This window comes from Vanessa tameamea, chromosome 2 (genome assembly GCF_037043105.1).
Source record: "Vanessa tameamea isolate UH-Manoa-2023 chromosome 2, ilVanTame1 primary haplotype, whole genome shotgun sequence".
NCBI lineage: Eukaryota > Metazoa > Arthropoda > Insecta > Lepidoptera > Nymphalidae > Vanessa > Vanessa tameamea.
Window position 1 is genome coordinate 10,513,110 of NC_087310.1, and position 20,725 is coordinate 10,533,834.

The window sequence follows — 20,725 nt, forward strand, 5'->3', positions numbered from 1 at the left end:
ATTTACTTGTTCAGTAATATCTCTTTTTAGGGATTTTTTAACTTTCATTCGAATATTGTAGTTTAATTTATCCTTGTTTTTATGTGCTCTATGGTTTGATTTGAGGATTTCATTGAGTCTGTATATTTCAGTGATCCTGCGTGATAAAATAAGTTATATATACTTTATTCCCGTCATAACAGGAAAAAGCCAAATAAACAACATTTGACAACAAATTGACGCGTATCATTGATCGAGAGCTTGATTAATCTATGATTATTCACTATGGGTTTTCGAAAAAATGGCGTTTTGAACGTCGACGAAACAGTTATCAGAATTTTGGAAGTAAAATTAAAGTGAAAATAAGTAGTTAAGTGCAGTAGTGTTATACTACAAATAAAGATATATAAATCAATAATTCTTAGTAGTGCACAACATAGACGAGTTATTAGCAAATCGCGTGAAATACGTAAATCTAAGCTTTGTTTATCTTTTTTCCTACTTCCATTGGAATCGGCTATAGCTCTACTGGCACTTGGCAGCCCTGAGCGTGTCTTTGACACTGACACTGACACTTAATATTACCAGTATTCGGTATTCATTAGTACCAACTGATAAGCCAATTTATATCATAGTGATTTTATTTTTAAGCAATTTACATATAGTTTAGCAGGTTTGTATAAATTATAATAACATTAACTCATATTAAATTAAGTGAAGATTTTTTTAATATTTAACATCTATTTCGTTTACAATATCTCGTCCTGAAGTTAGTAAAAATTATTGATTAATTTTCTACTATTAATCAAGTAACAATTATGACCATTACATGTTATAATATCTTTAATCTATTAATCTATACAAAAATGAAACCATGATTATGTTGGTTAAGAGAGCGTAACAAGGGCAGAGGTTCTTAATATGATTTAAATAAATTTATAAGGTACTTATTGGTAGCGTTTCGGAAGAAAAGAAATATGTTGTTGTGATTTTTATCTAACGCAATAACAGAATAATAATTATTCTGTTATTGCGTTTGATAATAATTCCAATTAAATAAGAAATTGATCACCATATTAGTTAAAATCATTTCCTTCTGTACTACTTCATGAATTAATTTCTACCGTTTTTTATTTTCATCTATGTATATATCATAATAGTCCATATTTTTATTTTAAGTTCAGTCTTATATTTAGATTTGTAATTTATTGTACTTTAAAAATTCAATTTATTTAATGTAAATAATATGTTTGGATGACGATGGATAGCATGTATATAGCTAAAGACAAGCGACAAATTATTGTTAAACCATAGTTTTTACTCCTAGATTGATGCCGTCCATAAAATAATTGAACATGTTCTGCTTGAATTGAAATGAAAATTATTATTAGTGTTATTAAAGTAAAAGAATACATGTTATCATTCTATTCCAAAAAATATTGAGAAGAAATGTACTTAATTAGAATAGCAATATTAATAGTTTTTGCCAATGGCTTCGCCTGCCTGTTAGATAATATAGATAATTGATACTTTTTTAAAATCAATTTTTGAAGTTGCATTTTTGACTTATTTTGAAAAAATCTAAAAAACGCTATAACTCAAAAATGGTTCACTTTTGCATTATATATATGGGGGTTAAAATTATCGCAAATAGTCACCCCTATCACCAAATTACCAATAACCCTGTATATATTTGTAATGCAAATCACACTGCTTGTTAGGCATATTCTTTTAGTGTATTTATTTTAATATAGTATATATTTTAATATCTCACAAAAAAACTGGTTCCAATTGAAAAAAGGAAAAAGTAACATTTAGTTACTGCAAACATTTAAACAAATGTCTTATTACTTCAATAAGGATCTATCTAATTAGCATCTATGTTATTAAATTATGTTTTCCAGAGACAGTATTAGCACATAATACAAGGCGATGATGTCCCTAGCAGTTTTATTGGTATATAATATTAAATTGCTAGGATAGTAATGAAGAATGATGATTAACAAATTATGTTATCATATCTAACGTGACAGATTTTTTTTGTAGAAAATGCATGTAAAAATAGAAAGTTGTATCTATGAATGTAGCAGTTATACAGGAATATTTCTATCTTTAAAAGCAAGTAATTCAAATTCTATTGGTTGAAAAAGTTCTATTCTGGTTAATAAACGTAAATTTAACATAATAATTATAACAAATTAAATGGGAAGCAGTGTGATACTGATGCAATAAGATTAAATAATTATTACTAAAAATTTACAATAATACTTTTGATAAAAGTGAACTATTTGCAAATTACAGGTTTCAGTATTTTACTTTTCTTTCAATTATTCTAAATTTATGCAGAAACAATAAAAATTACGTGTTTTAATTAATATACATCTTAAACGTGAAACTAAAGAAATATTGTGTGGTTGACTAAAGGATAACAAAATAGCTCAATAAAATAAAGAATGAATGGCCGTCTATGGCACTAACAAAACTAGGCAAAACTAATCATATTTCGAATATATATAATATAGTAATCAGACATTATACTTATTGTGCCCGTGCGTAGGTATTTTAGACGGTTCATTTGCTTCTTGCCTCATAACATAAAAAAAAAACAGAAAACTTTGAAGAAATATAATTAGAGCAGTTACTAATTGTAATTATGTTACCTTATAAAAAAAACAAAAGTATTTTCTAGAGATGTTTAAAAGAAATTATTTAAACTGTTTTCTTAAATTGATAATAAATAGTAAGTAAGTAAAAAAAAAATACTTATAAAATCCGGGCGGAACCTATGCCATTTTTGCGCCTTGACCCAGGTGGGCGTAACAGCGCAATGGGTCACGGGGGAAGACAAGTGCGGGGGGTATGTTTGGACGGGTGTAGTAGCGTAGTGACGTCAGTGACGCGCTATATCGACCCTGGGAGCCGTCATAACACTCCTCCCCTTCTCTACCCATTCCTCCAATTCTAGCGGTAGCGCTGCGCATCTACGCATCGCGCTGCCGGGTGATCTCGTTTTAGGAAGTGTTTAGACTTTGAGCTTCTCATGATAAAAGTTAATCACCCTCTGATAAAGAATCCACTTTTGTCAAATTCCGTATATTATTCTAAAAATTAAGTAAGAGATGAAAATGACACATACTTATTTTATTATTAAGTAGATAAAATAAAAATAAAGGACATGAAATTTGAGTGTCCTGAAATAACTGAATATAGATCTGTTCACTCATGATGGTGCGCGTTAAATTAACGCCGTGCATTAACAAATAAAATGTAATTTGTATTTTTGTTGGTCTCTTTATTTTTACATTAACCACCCACCCGGTTTTTCACGGGTGCAGATATTGATATCATGAATAAAGTCCATGATATGACATGTAACCTATATACTTAGGAATAATGTAGCTTTCTATCGGTGTTTTTTTACAACTAGATGTTTAGTTCCTGTGATTACCTCTGTAAATAAATAAATTTATACGTATACTGTAAAAAAACCTAAATAAACAATATTTTACAGCACATTGACGCGATATCATTGGTGAGAGCGTTGAAAATGGCGTTTTGAACGTCGACGAAACTATTATCGGAATTTTGGAAATAAAATTAAAGTGGAAATAAGTAGTTAATTGTAATTCTGTTGTACTATAAATAAAGATATATTAATCATGAACACTTAGTAGAGCATAATATAACTGAGTAATTAGCAAATCGCATGATATACGTAAATCTAAGGTTTGTTTATCTTTTTTCCTACTTTCATTGGAATAGGCTATATGTACGCACGTACTGTAAGTTAGATTTTTGCTTAGCCTCTCGAGCAATAACAGCCTCTACTATAATGTGACTATGCACTAATATCCTTACGATTTCTTGTCCACTCGGGACAATAGAACATGACCCCACAATACAAACATGATTACTATAATGGCACTCTAGAAAGAAATCGAAATATTAATAGCTCCTTTATTGACGACGCATACTTATAGCGTCGCGAGTAATAAATTTAGTTTACCCACATATTGTTTGTATATTATTGTATTCCTTCCACTTTATCAATGTCATTTGTTACATTTTGTACGCTAAAGATAAACAGGTTGAAGTACTTAGTACGCAGTAAGACGTTGGGGTTGGAACTTTTCTCTTGATTTCTTTTGACACTAGACCTTGACCTTTATTTGAAGAACGCAATACAGTTACGCAGAGATTATAGACGATTTTAAGGTTACTAGTAAACACCACAGTTTTTAATATAAGTATAATATAATACTTAAAAAGCAAGTTACATAATATTTTCATTTCATTTCAGTTAAAAAAATATACCAGCACTTACTGTGTGTATAATTAGCATATAAATATGGATAATCCTGCTAAAACTAATTTAAGATCACCGTTAAAAAGCTTCAAAAAGATTCCCGTATATGTGGTAGAGGAACACAATGAAGTTTTAAGATTTATATATTCGGCTATTGGTGGAAAAAAACTACCCTTAGAAGGTACAACCTTAGTACATCTCGATGCTCACCCAGACATGCTTATAGATCGTAAGTTAAAAGGAGAGGACGCTCGGGCCGGAAGAAAAGTTTTGCCATTATTACAAATAGAAAATTGGATTGTACCCGCGGTGGCGGCTGGCCATATAAGTCGTGTAGTATGGCTGCGACCGCCGTGGGCGAAACAATTTGCGGATGGCTCTCGCATGATTCACGTTGGAGACCACCCTGAAACAGGCTTACTTCGTGTAGACAGTACAGAGCCTTACTATATGTCTGATGCATTGTATTCCCCGCAATTGATCAACGAAAGAAAGTTTACATTAACTGTTGCAGAACTTAGCGAGAGAAACGAAGAAAGCATAAAAGACAAAATAAAATGTCTTGATATTTGTGAACCCTATGTGCTTGATATTGATTTAGATTTTTTCAGTACAACGAACCCATTTCTTAATATGTATGACCAAATAAAGCTGTATGATCAGCTGGAACCCATATTTGGCTTTAACATCCCGCAGGCTAACGATGAGAAAACATGTATAGAATTGTGTAAATCGAGAGAACAACAATTGGTGGAACTGCAAGAACTGTTTGAATATTTAGAAAAGAATTTTGATTTAAAAGAATACAAAGGACCGAAATCAGAACTATATCATAAGGTATACCTTTGAAAGTTGAATTGTATAACTTGTAGGTACTTGTGCTTTGACATGTAAAATTATAATTATAAAAAAATATAAATCCATCAACTTGATGCAGGTATGTGATTTAAAAGATGTCGTGGAAGCAGAGGCACAGCGGTTAGGCGAAAAACCTGATTGGTGGATGATATTTACTGGAGGCTGTACTCGAGATCAGGGAGGTTTGCCTCACCATATAAGCACTGAAGAAGACATAGAAGAAACTGTAAATAAGACACTAAAGACGTTTTTGAAAAATATCCCCCCACCTATTATGATAACCGTAGCGCGATCCAGTGACGATGGATACTGTCCCCCGGATCAAGTAAGTTTATGACTCGTAATTAAGTATTTACATGATCATATTTTAAGACTGTAATGTGTCATTTATTTCAGACTAATTACATTCAGGCGTTAGTAACACAAATTATAAAAGAAGTGTACGACACGGACAGCCCCATACTTTATTATTTGTAAAATACTTGTGAATAATATGGTTCTTGTTGTAGCTTAATAAGAAAATATAAATAAATATATCCTATTCCTAAGTACTTACATTAAAAGAGTTTTATTATTGACTTATTCTTTACTACAGATTACATTAAATAGTAGTAGTTTTCATTTTTATGTATTTCTTATAATGTAATAATAATATAATCATTTCTTATAATGTTGCATTACCACAGTCAAGTACATAGATAATATTGTTTTATTTAATATAATAAATACTGTTTCACTTAATTGTTAAAATAAATACTTATAATAAATCAATGTCTTAATTAATTCGCATTATTTATTATTAAAACCGAGAAATTCTCACTCATCAATTGTTCTATCTCCAACCATCAGTTCTCTATATTATTGTGGTCCGATTTAATGTTCGCAGTTAGTAACGTAAGTCAGTTTATTTACAAGCAAAGATCGTACTAAAGTTCTGATTGAAGGAAAATACTTTGATTCCACGTAAGAGTATTGCTTGAGCATCTATAATTTAAAAAAAAAATGCAGAAACATTATATCAATTATTGCCACCATATTATTTATTTTTATTAAGGTCCTTGTAAGTTATTGGTAACGTGTTTATTTAATTATCACATCAATGGCTAAAAGGGTTGCTGAAAGTCACGAATGTTTAGCAAGTTTCGTTGTCAACGCTGCTCAGGTCAGATTAATTAGGAAAAACAAATTAGTATCTAGATTATATGGAGCAGAGAATATACTGATATTCAATAAGGAAACGATGAGTATACCTTGTTCTCATAAAATAAAATCAAATATAATTCATTCAAGTATGTTTTTATAAGTACATACATACTTTTGAATCGTAATTAAACGTAAATTTACCACCGGTTCGCAATGTGATCGCAATCCTACCGAAATTATATTGCAAAAAACTCAATAGTTCCTTTTTTTCATCATTTGAGATACAGAGTTATGTAATTTAAATAGATAAAAATAAAAAAAAAATATGTTGCCTGATTTAATATCTGTTGCGTAAATATACTAGACAGTTATTTGTCAATATCAGTTAGCTGTCTAACTTATATATTAATATTACATATGTTTATATATTTAGGGTTTATTAAGACGTAACCGTTGTTACTATGTCTGGAAGTACTACGTAGTATCATTGTCTGGAGGAGATGGAACTATTTGCCATAAGATTAATGTGATTTAAGGACAGATCTTTGCACATATTATTTTTCTTTTATATTTAATCTACATTATTGTTTTACGAAATGATAATAATATATATTGTTCTTATAATTAAAAAAAAAATCGTTTCTTAAAACTGATCTCCCGATATTACTTTAATGCGCATTAAAAGAGCTACTGTGTCCTCCTACAACTATGTTATTAACAGACTGTATTTTTTATTTAGATAGTTATTAATTCAAGTGTCTCATGACGATTCTAATGTGCTTTAATCTTTCTACTTCTTGTTACTACGCATAAAATTAAATGATTTTAACCAACAATGTCATCGAAATTTAATAAGTAAATAATATATTGTGTTTTTGATCATAATACCATTGATCGAGCAAACAATTTAGTCCTTCGATTGGGGGCGATTGGGGTCAACTGCACATCGAAGTAGAACACTCGAGTTTCATTATTAACGATGAATTACATCATGCGACAACCACGTCTGGAAAATTATCAATTAAATCCAATAAAAAGCGCTAATGGAAAACAACACCTACATAAGAGTACGTTTGTGGCTTTGAAGTTGGCATTAAATACTTATATCTTTACTGTAGTAGGGATATGAAGAGTACTTCGGTATTTTACAGTTCTTTATACACTTCATTTGTTCAATAATAGGGAAGTATATGTATCACATGATAACTCGACTAAATGCTAGCTTATATAAGTCAGCAGACTGCAGCCCTAAGGATTAAAATATCGGGTCGGAACATTTAAAAGTTATTGGTGAGTTTTACACTACCGTGCTTTGAAAAGCAGATGAATATGACAATCCTGAATCTCTTCGAATTTCAGTAGTGGCGTTTGCCTTTGCATGTGTTTGATTGTATTTGGCCTAGCGAATAGATATAAGGCCTTGGATAAAAAGGGTTATTGGGTTTTTCTGTTGAGAAAATTTCAGGCCGATCTCCATACACGGAGTTTGGAATTTGGAAGTGTGTACACTTCCATTCCTCGGAAAGCACGTAAAGCCGTTCTTTGGTCCTACGCCTAAACACTTTGCGGTCCTGTCGGATTTGCTAATCCATCGGTTTATGAGATTGAGAGGATGGAGGGTGCACCTGTAATATGTGCAAACATGTATCCATTATAATATGTCAACCTCTGTAGGTGTCTAGTCTTGTGGTTGGTGTTTTGAGGTTTGCCGTCGAAGTCATCAACCCCTCCCCCCTTTCCAGTATACAATATAAAACGTCAATTAACAACAGCTCATTAATCATATCGTCTGTAAGTGTTTCATTGGTTAGTTTATCATATTGAGAAATGTATTAGGTCCTTACAGATGAAATTGGCGTTTTGTAGGTCGTTTAAATATAATGTCATTTTTTTTGTAAAATATATTTTATTAATCAAAGTATGCACCGTTGTTATCTATGCATTTTTGCCATCTGCCATCTGCTAAAAAACCATGGGGACGAGAATCAATAAACTCTTTGAAGGCGGTTTGCACTGCCGCATCGGAGTTGAATTTTTTTCCTTATAAGAAGTTGTCCAAATTCCGGAAAAAATGGTAATCTGTTGGAGCAAGGTCAGGGGAGTACGGATGGATGGATGGATGTCGCAGACATTCCAATTGTAGCTCATCTAACTTCGTGGTTGTTTGTTGTGCAGTATGTGGTCTTGCAATGTCGTGAAGCAGCAGTGACCTAGAGCAATTGACCACTCTCGGTTGTTTTGCAGCTAGTTCTTCTTTCATGGTTTGCAGTTACTGACAATAGATATCTGCCGTAATCGTTTGGCTTTAACTTTTTCTGAGTAAATATATGTTTAGGGCCGGATTTGGCTGGGTCTCCAGGGTTCACCTCTAACATAAAAAAAAAAAATTAAAATCCCTTCATTAATGTGTTTGTTGAGCAAAGTAACACTGCAGTCGACGCGTATTTGCAAGTTCGATTCACTCAATTCATGAGGTACCTATCGTTCTAGTTTTTTTACTTTCCTGATTTGTTTCAAGTGGATTAATACAGTTTTATCACTTACCCCGAAGTCTGCAGCTATCTCTGAAGTGCTTTGTGATGGACCCGCTTCCACAATAGCCTTTAATTCTTCATTTTCCATTTTCATTTTTTTTTGGTCTCCGACCGTCTATGGGGATGGTTCTTAAGTTCGAAATTTCCAGAACGAAAACGTTGAAACCAAAAACGTACCGTGCTTTCTTTTGCGACACCAGCGCAGTACACATCATTAATCCTTCGAGCTGTTTTTGCAGCACTGGTGCCACGGTAGAACTCGTACTCGTAATATACCGATATTTCTTGTTGTCCATTGTGCAGTAATAATCGACGCCAAAGACAAAAATAATCAGGAAAAAACAAATGAATGACTGTTTACAAAACTCAAATGTCTCAAAACTCAAATTAATTTATAAATTTGAATTTGGAATTCTTAACCAAAGAGGAGATATTTCAGATCAAAGCGGTAAGTACGACAAAACGCTAATTTTATATGTAAGGACTTAATAAAATATTACTATTTTTATTGACAATTAATAATATTTAAAATTATCTGTGAACATTTGTTTATATTTGAAACACTTAAAACGAGTAACGCTCTTATCAGGATTTGATTAGCAATCGTAAGATGAGCTACCCATTGAAGCATCTTGGCAATAATTACGTAGTATATTAATAATTAAAACCGGCTTTAAAATTATTTAAGCAGTTGATTCTAAATTAAAACTAGTCAAACGAGAATTACAAAATTTCGTTAGATAAAATAAGAATATATTATTTAAAAGCTAATGAAACTAAACATTGGCTTAATGATGTCTGAAGTCGAAGACAGTGCTAAAATATTTAGAAATTCACAATTAACTTTCATGAGAAACAGATAGGTTCTCGTGTGCCGTAAGATTACATATTTACATAATATTATAAGATGTAAATGATATCGTTTACATGTCCTATAAGTATTGATAGTTATAGCAAAAATTATAAAAAATATTTTTTCACATTGAACTTAATACTAACGTTGTTTATTGAACTTTAATAAGTATGTTTTTCTTGGAAGTTTACAATAGAACTTAGTCAGACGACTAAGTATATTTAGTACCTAGATAGACATCCGGTATTGTCTCTAACTATGATTAAATTGAACAATTCTCGTAATGCTTATATCAACTTTGAGATAAACAGTAAAATATAATAGTTATATATTTTTTATATTATATTCATTTATTTCTGTTTTCGAAATCCTTAAATATTAATGAATATTTGATTAAATATATAAAACAATTATAATTTATGACCCAGATGTTAGTTTTTCGAACTGAGCTATAATTCCAGCTACATTTTTTGTAATATTTTGATAAACGATTACTAACAATATTGTAAAATATGTACTAAATAGAAGCAGGAATCACTTCTTTCGCTATAATCATAAGTATCAATGCGATTTTTGTCAAAGTAATTCATTGTCCTGTATTCATAAATAAACATGTAATTGCTATATTTCAGTGAGGTACTTCATAAATACTTGTGCAGGCATTTGGTGCAAACCCCGGTGTACGATAAGGAAAAACTTGCTTTCATTGATAAACGTTGCTTGCGTAAACCTTGTTTTTCAATGGGACAGTTGATAAGCTGTGGCGCCTACTTGTAAGATAACAAAGCTGCTTACTGATGCGTTATACGAAACCCGATTCATGTCTTGAAATGTACGAAACACCTGAATTTATCGTTAATACAATCAACACCTTTTCATTTATTTTTTTATTAAAGTTTACGAAGTCAGGCCATCTGATGGTATTAACTTGCACGGATATTCATTGGTACTACTGTTGTTACATATAAGTAAACTTATCCTTGTGGAATTACTAATGACCTGCATTAAGCTATATCAAACGATAAACCTGCGATCCAACTCTAATAATTTAACATATATATATATATATATATATATATATAGATTGTAAAATAACTAGGGTGCAGCAATAACTGCCTCGTCTCAATTATAACAAGTGCCCGTACCTACGCCTCACTGTTAAAAACATCGGCGAGGCGGATTCCAAAGTGGTGCCCTGCTATTATGCAACATCTGCCCCAGACTTATAACAAAAATTACAAAAAAGTTTTCCGAAATCTAACGTTGATACCTACTGCTTGCAGTTATTATCTCGAAAAGTTTTTCTGTTTGTAATTAAATTGTATGGTTTGAAATGTATTCACTTTTTAGTGTTCACTGAAGCGGCTGACTCCTGGCTTACTTAGGATGTATACATTAATAAAATACAAGTTAAAAATTAAATATAAGATAAAATTTTGATACGCATTAATTATAAAGGTACTTGACTCGTAGTGTTTCTAGCTAAATCAAGGCAATTGAAACAACTATTAAAGGCAGGCGCTTAAATAAAACTATTTATGTTAAATTCGTATTATAGAATCCGTCCTCCTACATTGTGATCTATTTTGTTTTTATCTATACCATTTTGATTAAAAATTATTGTATAAACTATTTAATAATTCATATTGGATTTTTTTAGGATAGCAAATTAATTTCTCCCCTCGGGATGTTTTTCATAAAGTTGGTTTAATTACAGTTGTTTCACAACATGCTTACAACACTATTATGTGTATTAACAATAATATAGATCTTTTTTTAAGAAACGGTGACAATCATTGTCATCTCGTGTAGACACGAGGAGGAAAGATAAACTAATAAAACCTAGTTTGCGACTTCGCAAAGTTAATTTATCCGTCTTGGGGCATGTTATTAGTTTCTATAATTCATAGTTATTTTTAACTTGACCTATTAAAGCTCACGTCAAAAAAAGATCGATAAATAAGGCATATCAATGATAGAAAAGTGTGGACTTTGTATTTCTGGATTTCTAAGCAAGATATACATATATAAATGTATTAGCATTTTATTGACCTACTCCGTAATTAAAATGATGGAAAAGAGTAACTACTGAGTTTCTTGCCAGTTGTTTTCGGTAGAATTACTTTCGGAACCGGTGGTAGTTTAACAATTAATTCAACACTTTAACATGAATTCTAAAATGCCTACTTGAGTACAAAATATTTTCATTTTGATTTATAATATTGGGCAGAAAGCAAGCAAGCATGGGTGCAATTTATTAATAAAGAAAATAATATGATATAAATATTATTTATTATCTATAACATTCCGAAGCTTACCCTACATATAAATAAATAAATTTGAACTCTTTATAATATTAGTATAGAAGTATAGATACCTATTCTACTTATATATGAAGAAAATAATTATCTTCCTATATTAAGCAATGAGAAAAAAGTGAATCGGTCAATGTCGAAATAGTATCATTTGTGTACACAGATGTTTACAAAAATTCACATTTGTAAAACTTGACTCTACTGTACAAAAAATACGTTTCAATTAAAATTTAATAATCTATTTACAAAACCACTACGTCTGTGACCAATACTATCTAAAACTCGTAGTCGAGGTAACGACTTACGAGTCTTAGGAATGTTGTTATTAAATTGTGATAATTTGATGACTCTTTTTTTAATGACATTAAAAAAAAAAAAATTAACGCATCCGTAACACATGGCTCATTTTTTTAAATAAGCAAATAACTTTATAGTTCCATATTTCGGTAAGTGTTTCTATTGAACAGTTTACTTGTTTTCATTTCAGCGACTCTAAAATAAGCAAATAATACGGTACATGTACGTTGCTGACAATAATGGCGGAAAAAAAGTCATAGACACAAACGTAAGGCAAGCCATACAACATTATACTTGTATGTATACTCGTTTATAACAGTTCTTAATAATACCTTACTAGGGATAAAAATAAGGCACATACTTACCTATTTAGCCCTCTTACATAGAAATAACATTTTAATGTTAAGCGTTCTGCGGTACTGTTTCTGTTCTGTCTTTAGTTGTGTTGGATGGAAAGGCATCCCATTGGATTATAAGAGGGGGGAAATAGAGATTGCATTTGAGTTTGCGCTTATATTAGTCTCCGTTGAGAAAAACCGCAATGATCGAAATTGTTCATGAAACATCATAATTATCTTGGTGAAACAGACAAAGAAATGTTTATGATCACCTAAATTATTTGAATTTAAAAGCAGAAAAAATATCAACACGTTTTTGTTTTCATTAATAAATTAATATTTTTAAAAAAATCTAAATTTAATGTCCATTCTATTATGGTTTGCAATCAACAACAAAGATTTCAACAAACTCTTAAGCTACAGGAAATATTAAGAGATTAGACTCTAAAATATTTATTATAAATCATTAAATTTTAATTTTATGATTTGTAGTGTAAAATCACGATCTATATTACACGTGCAGGTAGTTAGGTATGTGTACATAAAAAACATAATGCTAGTTCGTAATTTAATAACTCAGTAACGACGTACGTTGCACGTATATACTTTTTAATATTTTACATATTATAAAATTTCCTTGATAAGTACTCAAAGTTTGTAATGGCTAACACGACTCCAATTACAGATGTAGTTTAAGCTGGTCCGTGATATATAGGAGCCCATTCCCTCTTGTCTTATAGAAACCCGGATTATAATTTTCCGAAACAGAGAACACATTAACTGAATGATTAAAATCAATCTGAATGATTAAGATCAATCCACATCTTGGTTGTGCGCATAATACATGAGGAAGTAAAGCACTTTATGTATATGTGGAAGAATACAGTAGTACACCTTCATTACCATTTCTCCAATGGCAAAAGTGTGAAGGAGGTATTATTAATGATTTTGTCTCGAACGAGCGGTGCCTCGCCGATGAGACTCCGAAGACGAAGTTCCGTCCTATATGAGTGAAGTTTCCTAAGAAACTTTTATCATTGCTAGGGCTTTGTTACTTCTTAAATAATTTTGCAAGCCCTTCAACGTGGATTCGTTAACGAGTTACATTACAACCGACTAAGTATTCATTACTGTGTTCCGGTTTTAATGGTGAATGAGCTAGTGATATTACAAGAACAGACAACAATCGATTTGCGGCGATGACGGTTTGAGAATTAGCTTATATTTGTCATTTAAGACTCCAGATGCCTCCAGTACAAATACAATAGGAATCTATAGTTTATAAGCGAAGGTCACCAATTGCCCTTGGCCTAGCTTTATAAATATTAAAAAAAATGTTATCTAAAGTAAACATCCCGATCAGGAACGTTTTAAATGTTGATATAGTAGACTAGGGCATCTCGTGCGTGGCATATTAACACTAGTAGATCTCTTTTTCATCAGTCTTAAAATAATTTATGATCAGGCAGGTCCTTGGTATCCAGGTACGCTAATATTTAATAGGTAAATACTTTGAAAATTACAGGATTGTTAATGCTGATAGTTTATATTTGCTTAGAAACAAACAAAATGTTTAATGAATAGTTTCGCTCGTGTAATGTTAAGTTCTTTAAAAAACCCGAGAAGAAATTAAAGTATGAAAAAATGTTTATTTTTGTTTTGTAGACCATGTCGCATAATAAATAAAAAAAAATCATAGTTCTGACACATAAAAAGTCTAATCAAATTAATTTAAGTAATACGTATTTTATTCTTTGTCTTAATTTTCTTTTATATCTTATTCGTTTAAGTTTTGAATTTGTAATAAATATACATAAATATGTAACCAAATAACATTGATTTTTATTGGCGATTTCAACGCAATCGAAGCTCTACGTAATAACTATTGCTTACGTGGTAAAAATATCGTCAAATACTTAATTAAATGCATTTTTATTTTATTTAAATGTACTGACCCGGTCATTCGCCTTTTATTTGCTATTAATTTCTCAAAAAACATATGAGTACTTACGAATGCTTAGAGTTATACTAGATAAGAAATTGTTTTATAGTCTTTTAAAACAAGATATTATTAAATATTCAATATGAGAACTATATGACAAAAATTATATACACTATATTTTTATTTGCATTAAATACCTACATAATATTTATTTTAAACATACATATGGTACCAAGAATAACTTACTCCAAACTTCTGTTTCTTCAGTTAGGTAATTTTATTTTTATAATTGTATATCTATGCATATTTAGTGTTTAAATAGTTTTGATATATTATTTGAAGATCAAATTAAAGCAGCAAAAAGATTAAGCGTAAAAATATTTGTTTGATATTTCACATCAGCTGAATCATAAGTAAAAGTAATAATCATTGTTGATATCCTAAATTATAAATATATTATAAATTATAACTACATATAATATAATGTAGTCGTAATTCTTTCGAGTTCGTGTGCATGGGTGCATGCATACAAGCAATGAGTATAGTAATGGGCGCCAAGGTTCGTTCAGAGCAATCGCGTCCCCTCGCGCCCTACCGGACCGACCAAAAAAATAAGCACGCGAGAACGGGCGAGCCGCATTCCTCGACTGGGTCGACGGCACGGCCCCGCGCACCTCTTCCCTCCGCCACCGCACCAGTCTTTTGCGCGCGTCGTTCGTGATAACTTGTGTTCGTGTTGTCAGCTCTCTATCGCGCGTAGTGTTTACAATACAGTGTTGTTGTTATTAACAAAATTTACAGCCAGTGTTTGGTGACGTGACAAAGTGAATATACAGTTTTCAGTTTTGTCTATTCCTCGTTTTTTATATGTAATAGTGTTTTGCGGGGGCCAAACAAACACGGCAGGCGCCGAGCTCAGGTAGCGTTTCATGTGTTTTCAATCTGATTACTACTGGGCTAATCTGGTTCATGAATGCCGTGTGAAGAGTAGATTTGTCGTTACGTTTAATAGTACAGGTGTAAATGTTAAAATCCACGTGACTGCGTATATGAATCGGTCACCACGTGGTGCGGTGGTGTAAACAAGTCTGTCTGTCTCATCGCATAGCCGCTTGCTATGGAGCGAACTGGGCCCGGAATCTTTAACGCGACTCTAGCTACGCACGCTCTATATCACGTATTATTTATTTATTTATTTATTCACTGAATTGTGATAGTAAAACTAAATTATAAAAAATCAAAACCGCGTCTGTCAACAATCACTAATGTTTTATTATGAATTAAAAACACACTTTAGTGTTATTTTATTTATCATAATATTAAAAAGTTAATTGTAGAATCGATAAATTTAATTTATAATGACTTAAAAAATAAGTATATTTATCCTCTAGCGATTATTCAATCGTTGTTTTTAAATGTTTATTTTGATTCGTGGATCTAATTAATTTATTCACATCTCTGTCAAATTAAAAGATAAAACCACAGATCATTGTAAAGACTCATAAATTCAATTTAAAAAAGGTCCGTATAGACATATAGTAACCATATTGATTAAATAGTTGTATTGTTTAATATAAAAGGTTTCCGAATTTACTTTATATTTATTCATTTAATTGAACAATATTTAATCTGCCAGTAGGTATATTTATATGGATGCGTGTGTGCTTATATTTTTATAAAAAAAAAACCATAATCATATATTAATTCTTAAACCTACCTACTGTCTTAGAAATATCTACAAAATACTTCAATGTTCAACGTCTTTTATTTTATTTTTAATCGTATTATTATTTTTACAAATTATAAATTAATGCAATCGGAATTAATTGTACTTCAAATGTTAGACGTGATTGGATTTTGACCATTTTGTGCACATTTACGTTAAACTTTTAGAATGAAATCTGTAAGCTTGATCGAAAATGTAGAGCGAAAGCCGTAATAGTTTATGAGCACGCATTAAACAATCATAATACTTTCATTACGATGCCATTACCTTTGTAGCATTTTGTTAGGTAAAGATAAATAACTGACTCGTCACCGAAAGAGCGCCCGCGCTGCACACAAGTGACCGGGAGCGTGACGGCTTGACGAGTGACGGAGATTGATAGGTGACAGGATGCTTGGAAATGTAAGAAGTGACATTAATATACCACAAGATCTTTCCATAGTTACTTACTAATTAAAATTCAGGACTGCAAACAAAATAAATGAAGTATAAATATTAAATATACACCGACAACATTGCACTTTCCACGTCAATACTGTGTACAACAAAACATAATATTGTATCATGACACCTATAATCTAAGTAATAATATTGTAATTTCAAGTTGACGTTGCGATGAAGTATGTTTAATTTTATCTATCGTTCATTAAAAATAATATATAATAAGTTGTACATTCAGAGGCTGTTGGCTGGTAGCGATAAGCGCACACGTACAAGCAACACAACAAACACCTTGAAGTCTTATCAAAACAATGTACCGAAAACAATATTTTGCAGTTAGCCTTGAATTGACTTATTGATACTTGATAACTTGCAGGCAATTCGATCTTATTATGCCTAAAGTAAGATTAATGGTAATTTTTTTAACCTGTATAGATACCTATATCATAAAGTTGTATATAATTATTAAGCAAAAAAAAATGTGATGAATACAGAGCATATTATATACGTGCGAAAATTAATAAAATTCATCGCAGGATATAAAAACGCACAAGGTAATTATGTTATCTTTGCAAAGAAAAAACAAACTTGATTAGTATTCATAATAAATAATTATACATTCGTCGTCGGACGTTAAATGTAACTAACTGTCAAACGGTTTGTTTTGATAACCATTTAGTCAAGTAAAATGTTTATATTTACATTAACTGCTATTAATATGTGTATACAATCAACATACAATTTAGTACTAGTAACTGTTGAAGTATACGTTTGGTCAAAACAACAATTTTTAGGGTTCAATTCAAGGTTTAAAAAGGACTCTTAAGGTTCAACAATGGGTGATGATAATTACACATTAAGTATATTTACTTGTTAAAATATTATTTATTTCATGCTAAAGTATTTCAGATTCAATTCTTATGTAATGTAACTTTAGTTTATACTAGTTTCCAGCCACGTGAGTGTGGGGGAGTTAAAATATTACATTTTAACAAAATTATATCAGCTCTTGTACGGAACTATTGAGACGTCAATTACAAATGGTACCAAACAGTCTCTAACAGCGTATAGCTGTTGAGACGATGACGGTATATAACATTTTAACCCTATCTATATAAATCTCGATCTCGATATATAGCTTAATAACAGCAAATCCTATCAGCTCCCTCCCACTCGAAATTACCTCCCGTCGTATAAAAGGACTCTTGCGCAACGTCGTGTTCCATATAATATACATATTCGCACAGTATACGAACAAACCAACCTTATATTACGAACTGAAGGAAGATCAAAGATTTGTACTTGACATAAATTTACGAGGGAAGTACTAACATATATCGTTTTTGAATTATAATATAATTATAAGATAGTTTTTTCTTATGTTTGTAATATGTTTCCTACTGAGCATGTAGTTCATAACAACGATTAACTGGTATGTTTTTTAATACTGTTGAAAATGAGTTAATCCAATCGGCATGTATCTTTTACTCCAAATTGACTGACTACAAGTCAATTTCGTCATCAGTCATGCATTTCATAACACGTAACTAAGGTTTAAAAAACGATCGAAGAAGATTAAAGCTATTTAGTTGTTCAAAGGAATTGTGACAATTCATAAATGTAAATTTGTAATTAAATATTCAATTTAATTGTTTTTAGAAACTAGTATTATTGAACTATTATATGTACTATTATTGAACATAAATGTTTCATTTTGCTGGACGTTATTAAAACTAGTGCGCTAATTATGTTATATAACGTCGCAATACGCAAGCCAGTGTTTGTACTGAAATTACCTTCGTGGAATGTGGCATGGTTTGCTAGACCGTAGACGAAAGCGATCCGTCAATGTTATCATTATCAATCTGCAAAGAGGTTATCCTGTAGCGTCGTTGCACGTTTTTAGCCACTGTCGGCGCAGATGTCGGTAGGGGTGGGGTGCAATGTTTTGGCCACCGAGCATCGCGCCGCCGCACTGGCCGCGGGCCGATCGATCGTGTTGCGTTGCGCTGTTCTATTATTTATTACCAAAAATATGGCGGCGTGGTGCGGCATGCGGTCGTCAACCTCGTTGTCCGCCACGCTATGGCGAGTAAACAACTCGGAATGCAGCGCGGGAAACTGGTACCTCCCTTCCCTACCTGCGGACTTCCACGGACGTCGCATGCCAGTCACTGCTACGAATCCTACTGTCTCGTTTCTACGTAATCATTGTACAATTTCTCTTTACTGATATCTATTATGAGCTAATTTTTAAGTGACGTTACGCTTGTTGGATTATCTTTACATATAAATAATTACTTTAAAACATAAGTAATCATAAATTTTTGATTGTGACGTCTCAAATAATTTGGTAATCAACTAACCACATGCTTAGGTAGAAAGCAGAAATTATCAATTTAATTATTATAAAAATATTATTGATTCAAATAATTTATTAAATCTAAATACATATATATAGGATACTAACATTGACAGGATATAAATATTTTTATAGTTTGTAATGTTTAAATTTTTTAAAGAATGTTAAAACAATTTCAAGAATTATATTTTTGTAAAATCATGACTAATCGAAATACCAAACTGTTAAATTGAAATGGATGAAATTGAAATAATGGCATAACCACCGTTTAAATTTAATTATTTAATAGTTTTGAACACTCCTTAGACTTGTCTTCGGCTATCTTAGCGACACCTTTCGTTTCAGTTTTACCAAATGCAAATCCTTGACTTCTGCTCTTCAAAACATTGGGCACGTTTTGATTTTTACTGACCAACGGTGATATGAAACTGAACATATTTGTTATTGGTTTCTAAACAGGAGATATTAGTAAACTTATTTAGTCCAAGTTGTCACCCGCTTGCGTTTTAGGGGTTGGTCATAAGGTGTTAGGCATAAAAAAGTTGCCTATGTCCTTTCTTGGGGTTTAAGTTTGTGTCATACCAAATATCAATTTTTTAACAAATTTTTGTTTTGGCCGTTAATGAGTAACAGACAGGCAGAGTTAAGTTCGCATTTCCAATATATTAATAGGTCTTTAATTTTATTCTCATAATTACTGCCACTTACAAAGTATATATATTTAAAACATACTCAATATAAATTTTCAATAAAAGTATTAAAGTTTGTTACGGCTAAATATGAATGATATGATATGAATATTTGAAATTGGAAAACATTGTAATTCAACCCGGTCGAAGCGGGTATCAAAATTATTACAACAATTATGACGCTATTATTATTTTTTATTGTTGCTTTTTATATACATATATAACCTTCACCAAGTGCAAGCACACCATTTAATAGTATAAAAAAGTTTAATAATATGAATTAAATTTGGAACATTAAGTTTAGATGGGTTAGGTCGTTATCTAGGCAAGTTCAAAAACCTTATTGGATAATGCGACAATGCGTAGCATACCGTCATAATGACGTGAGTGTTTGTACACAGAACACGTAGGTTGTAGATAGATATAGTATGTTAGCGTAAACATACCACTGATTTCATATGCATATCTATATTGTATGGCATGTTATACAACGTGCGGCGCCACCGCGATCCGTTTGCCGCAAAGCCATCGTATAGATTTGCATAGGCTCGTGACCGAGTACCCGTTTTAGCTTTTTATAGATAAAAGTTATTTATGAATATTGATAAACAATACAATAACCGAAAAATAATATTCGTATAATATTTCTTAACCCTTAATATTATTATTAACTTATGTTGAAAAATATAATTAAGTTTACGATTTCGGAAATTCTTTATTGAGTTATTTTTAATAAACATAAATATGTACTTCCATATGTCACAGCAATGTAATAGAACACATTATGAGAACACTATTGCTGTTAATATTGGAATAAAAAGTGAATGAGCCAGTGGAATCATAGACACAAAAAAGTCTTAAAAACTTATGGGTGACGCATTAACGGTGTGAGGATTATTTTACGAATATTTTTCACAAAATACAATGGTAGTGACTATGGGC

At 31.3% G+C, this 20,725-nt stretch overlaps 2 protein-coding genes across 2 annotated transcripts in view; both read left to right on the top strand.

The window, feature by feature from the left end:
* Positions 1-505: 505 nt before the first annotated feature.
* On the top strand, positions 506-5,814 carry LOC113402046 (UPF0489 protein C5orf22 homolog). Its single transcript, XM_026642163.2, has 4 exons — positions 506-652; positions 4,280-5,122; positions 5,223-5,468; positions 5,540-5,814. Exons 2-4 carry the CDS (start codon positions 4,328-4,330, stop codon positions 5,618-5,620), a joined length of 1,122 nt encoding a protein of 373 aa, XP_026497948.2. The 5' UTR covers positions 506-652; positions 4,280-4,327; the 3' UTR covers positions 5,621-5,814.
* Positions 5,815-15,247: 9,433 nt separating this feature from the next.
* Positions 15,248-20,725, top strand: part of LOC113402044 (insulin receptor-like) — a 67,726-nt gene continuing 62,248 nt past the window's right edge. Inside the window, exon 1 of the mRNA XM_026642162.2 lies at positions 15,248-15,484. The gene's annotated coding sequence lies outside the window, so the exon portion shown is untranslated. The remainder of the gene's footprint in view (positions 15,485-20,725) is intronic.

Excerpts from the sequence above, each read along its gene's own strand:
- LOC113402046 (XM_026642163.2), top strand. The coding sequence starts at position 4,328 with ATGGATAATCCTGCTAAAACTAATTTAAGATCACCGTTAAAAAGCTTC. Across the intron at positions 5,123-5,222 it reads AATCAGAACTATATCATAAG|GTATGTGATTTAAAAGATGT; the intron begins GTATACCTTTGA and ends AACTTGATGCAG. Across the intron at positions 5,469-5,539 it reads GATACTGTCCCCCGGATCAA|ACTAATTACATTCAGGCGTT; the intron begins GTAAGTTTATGA and ends CATTTATTTCAG.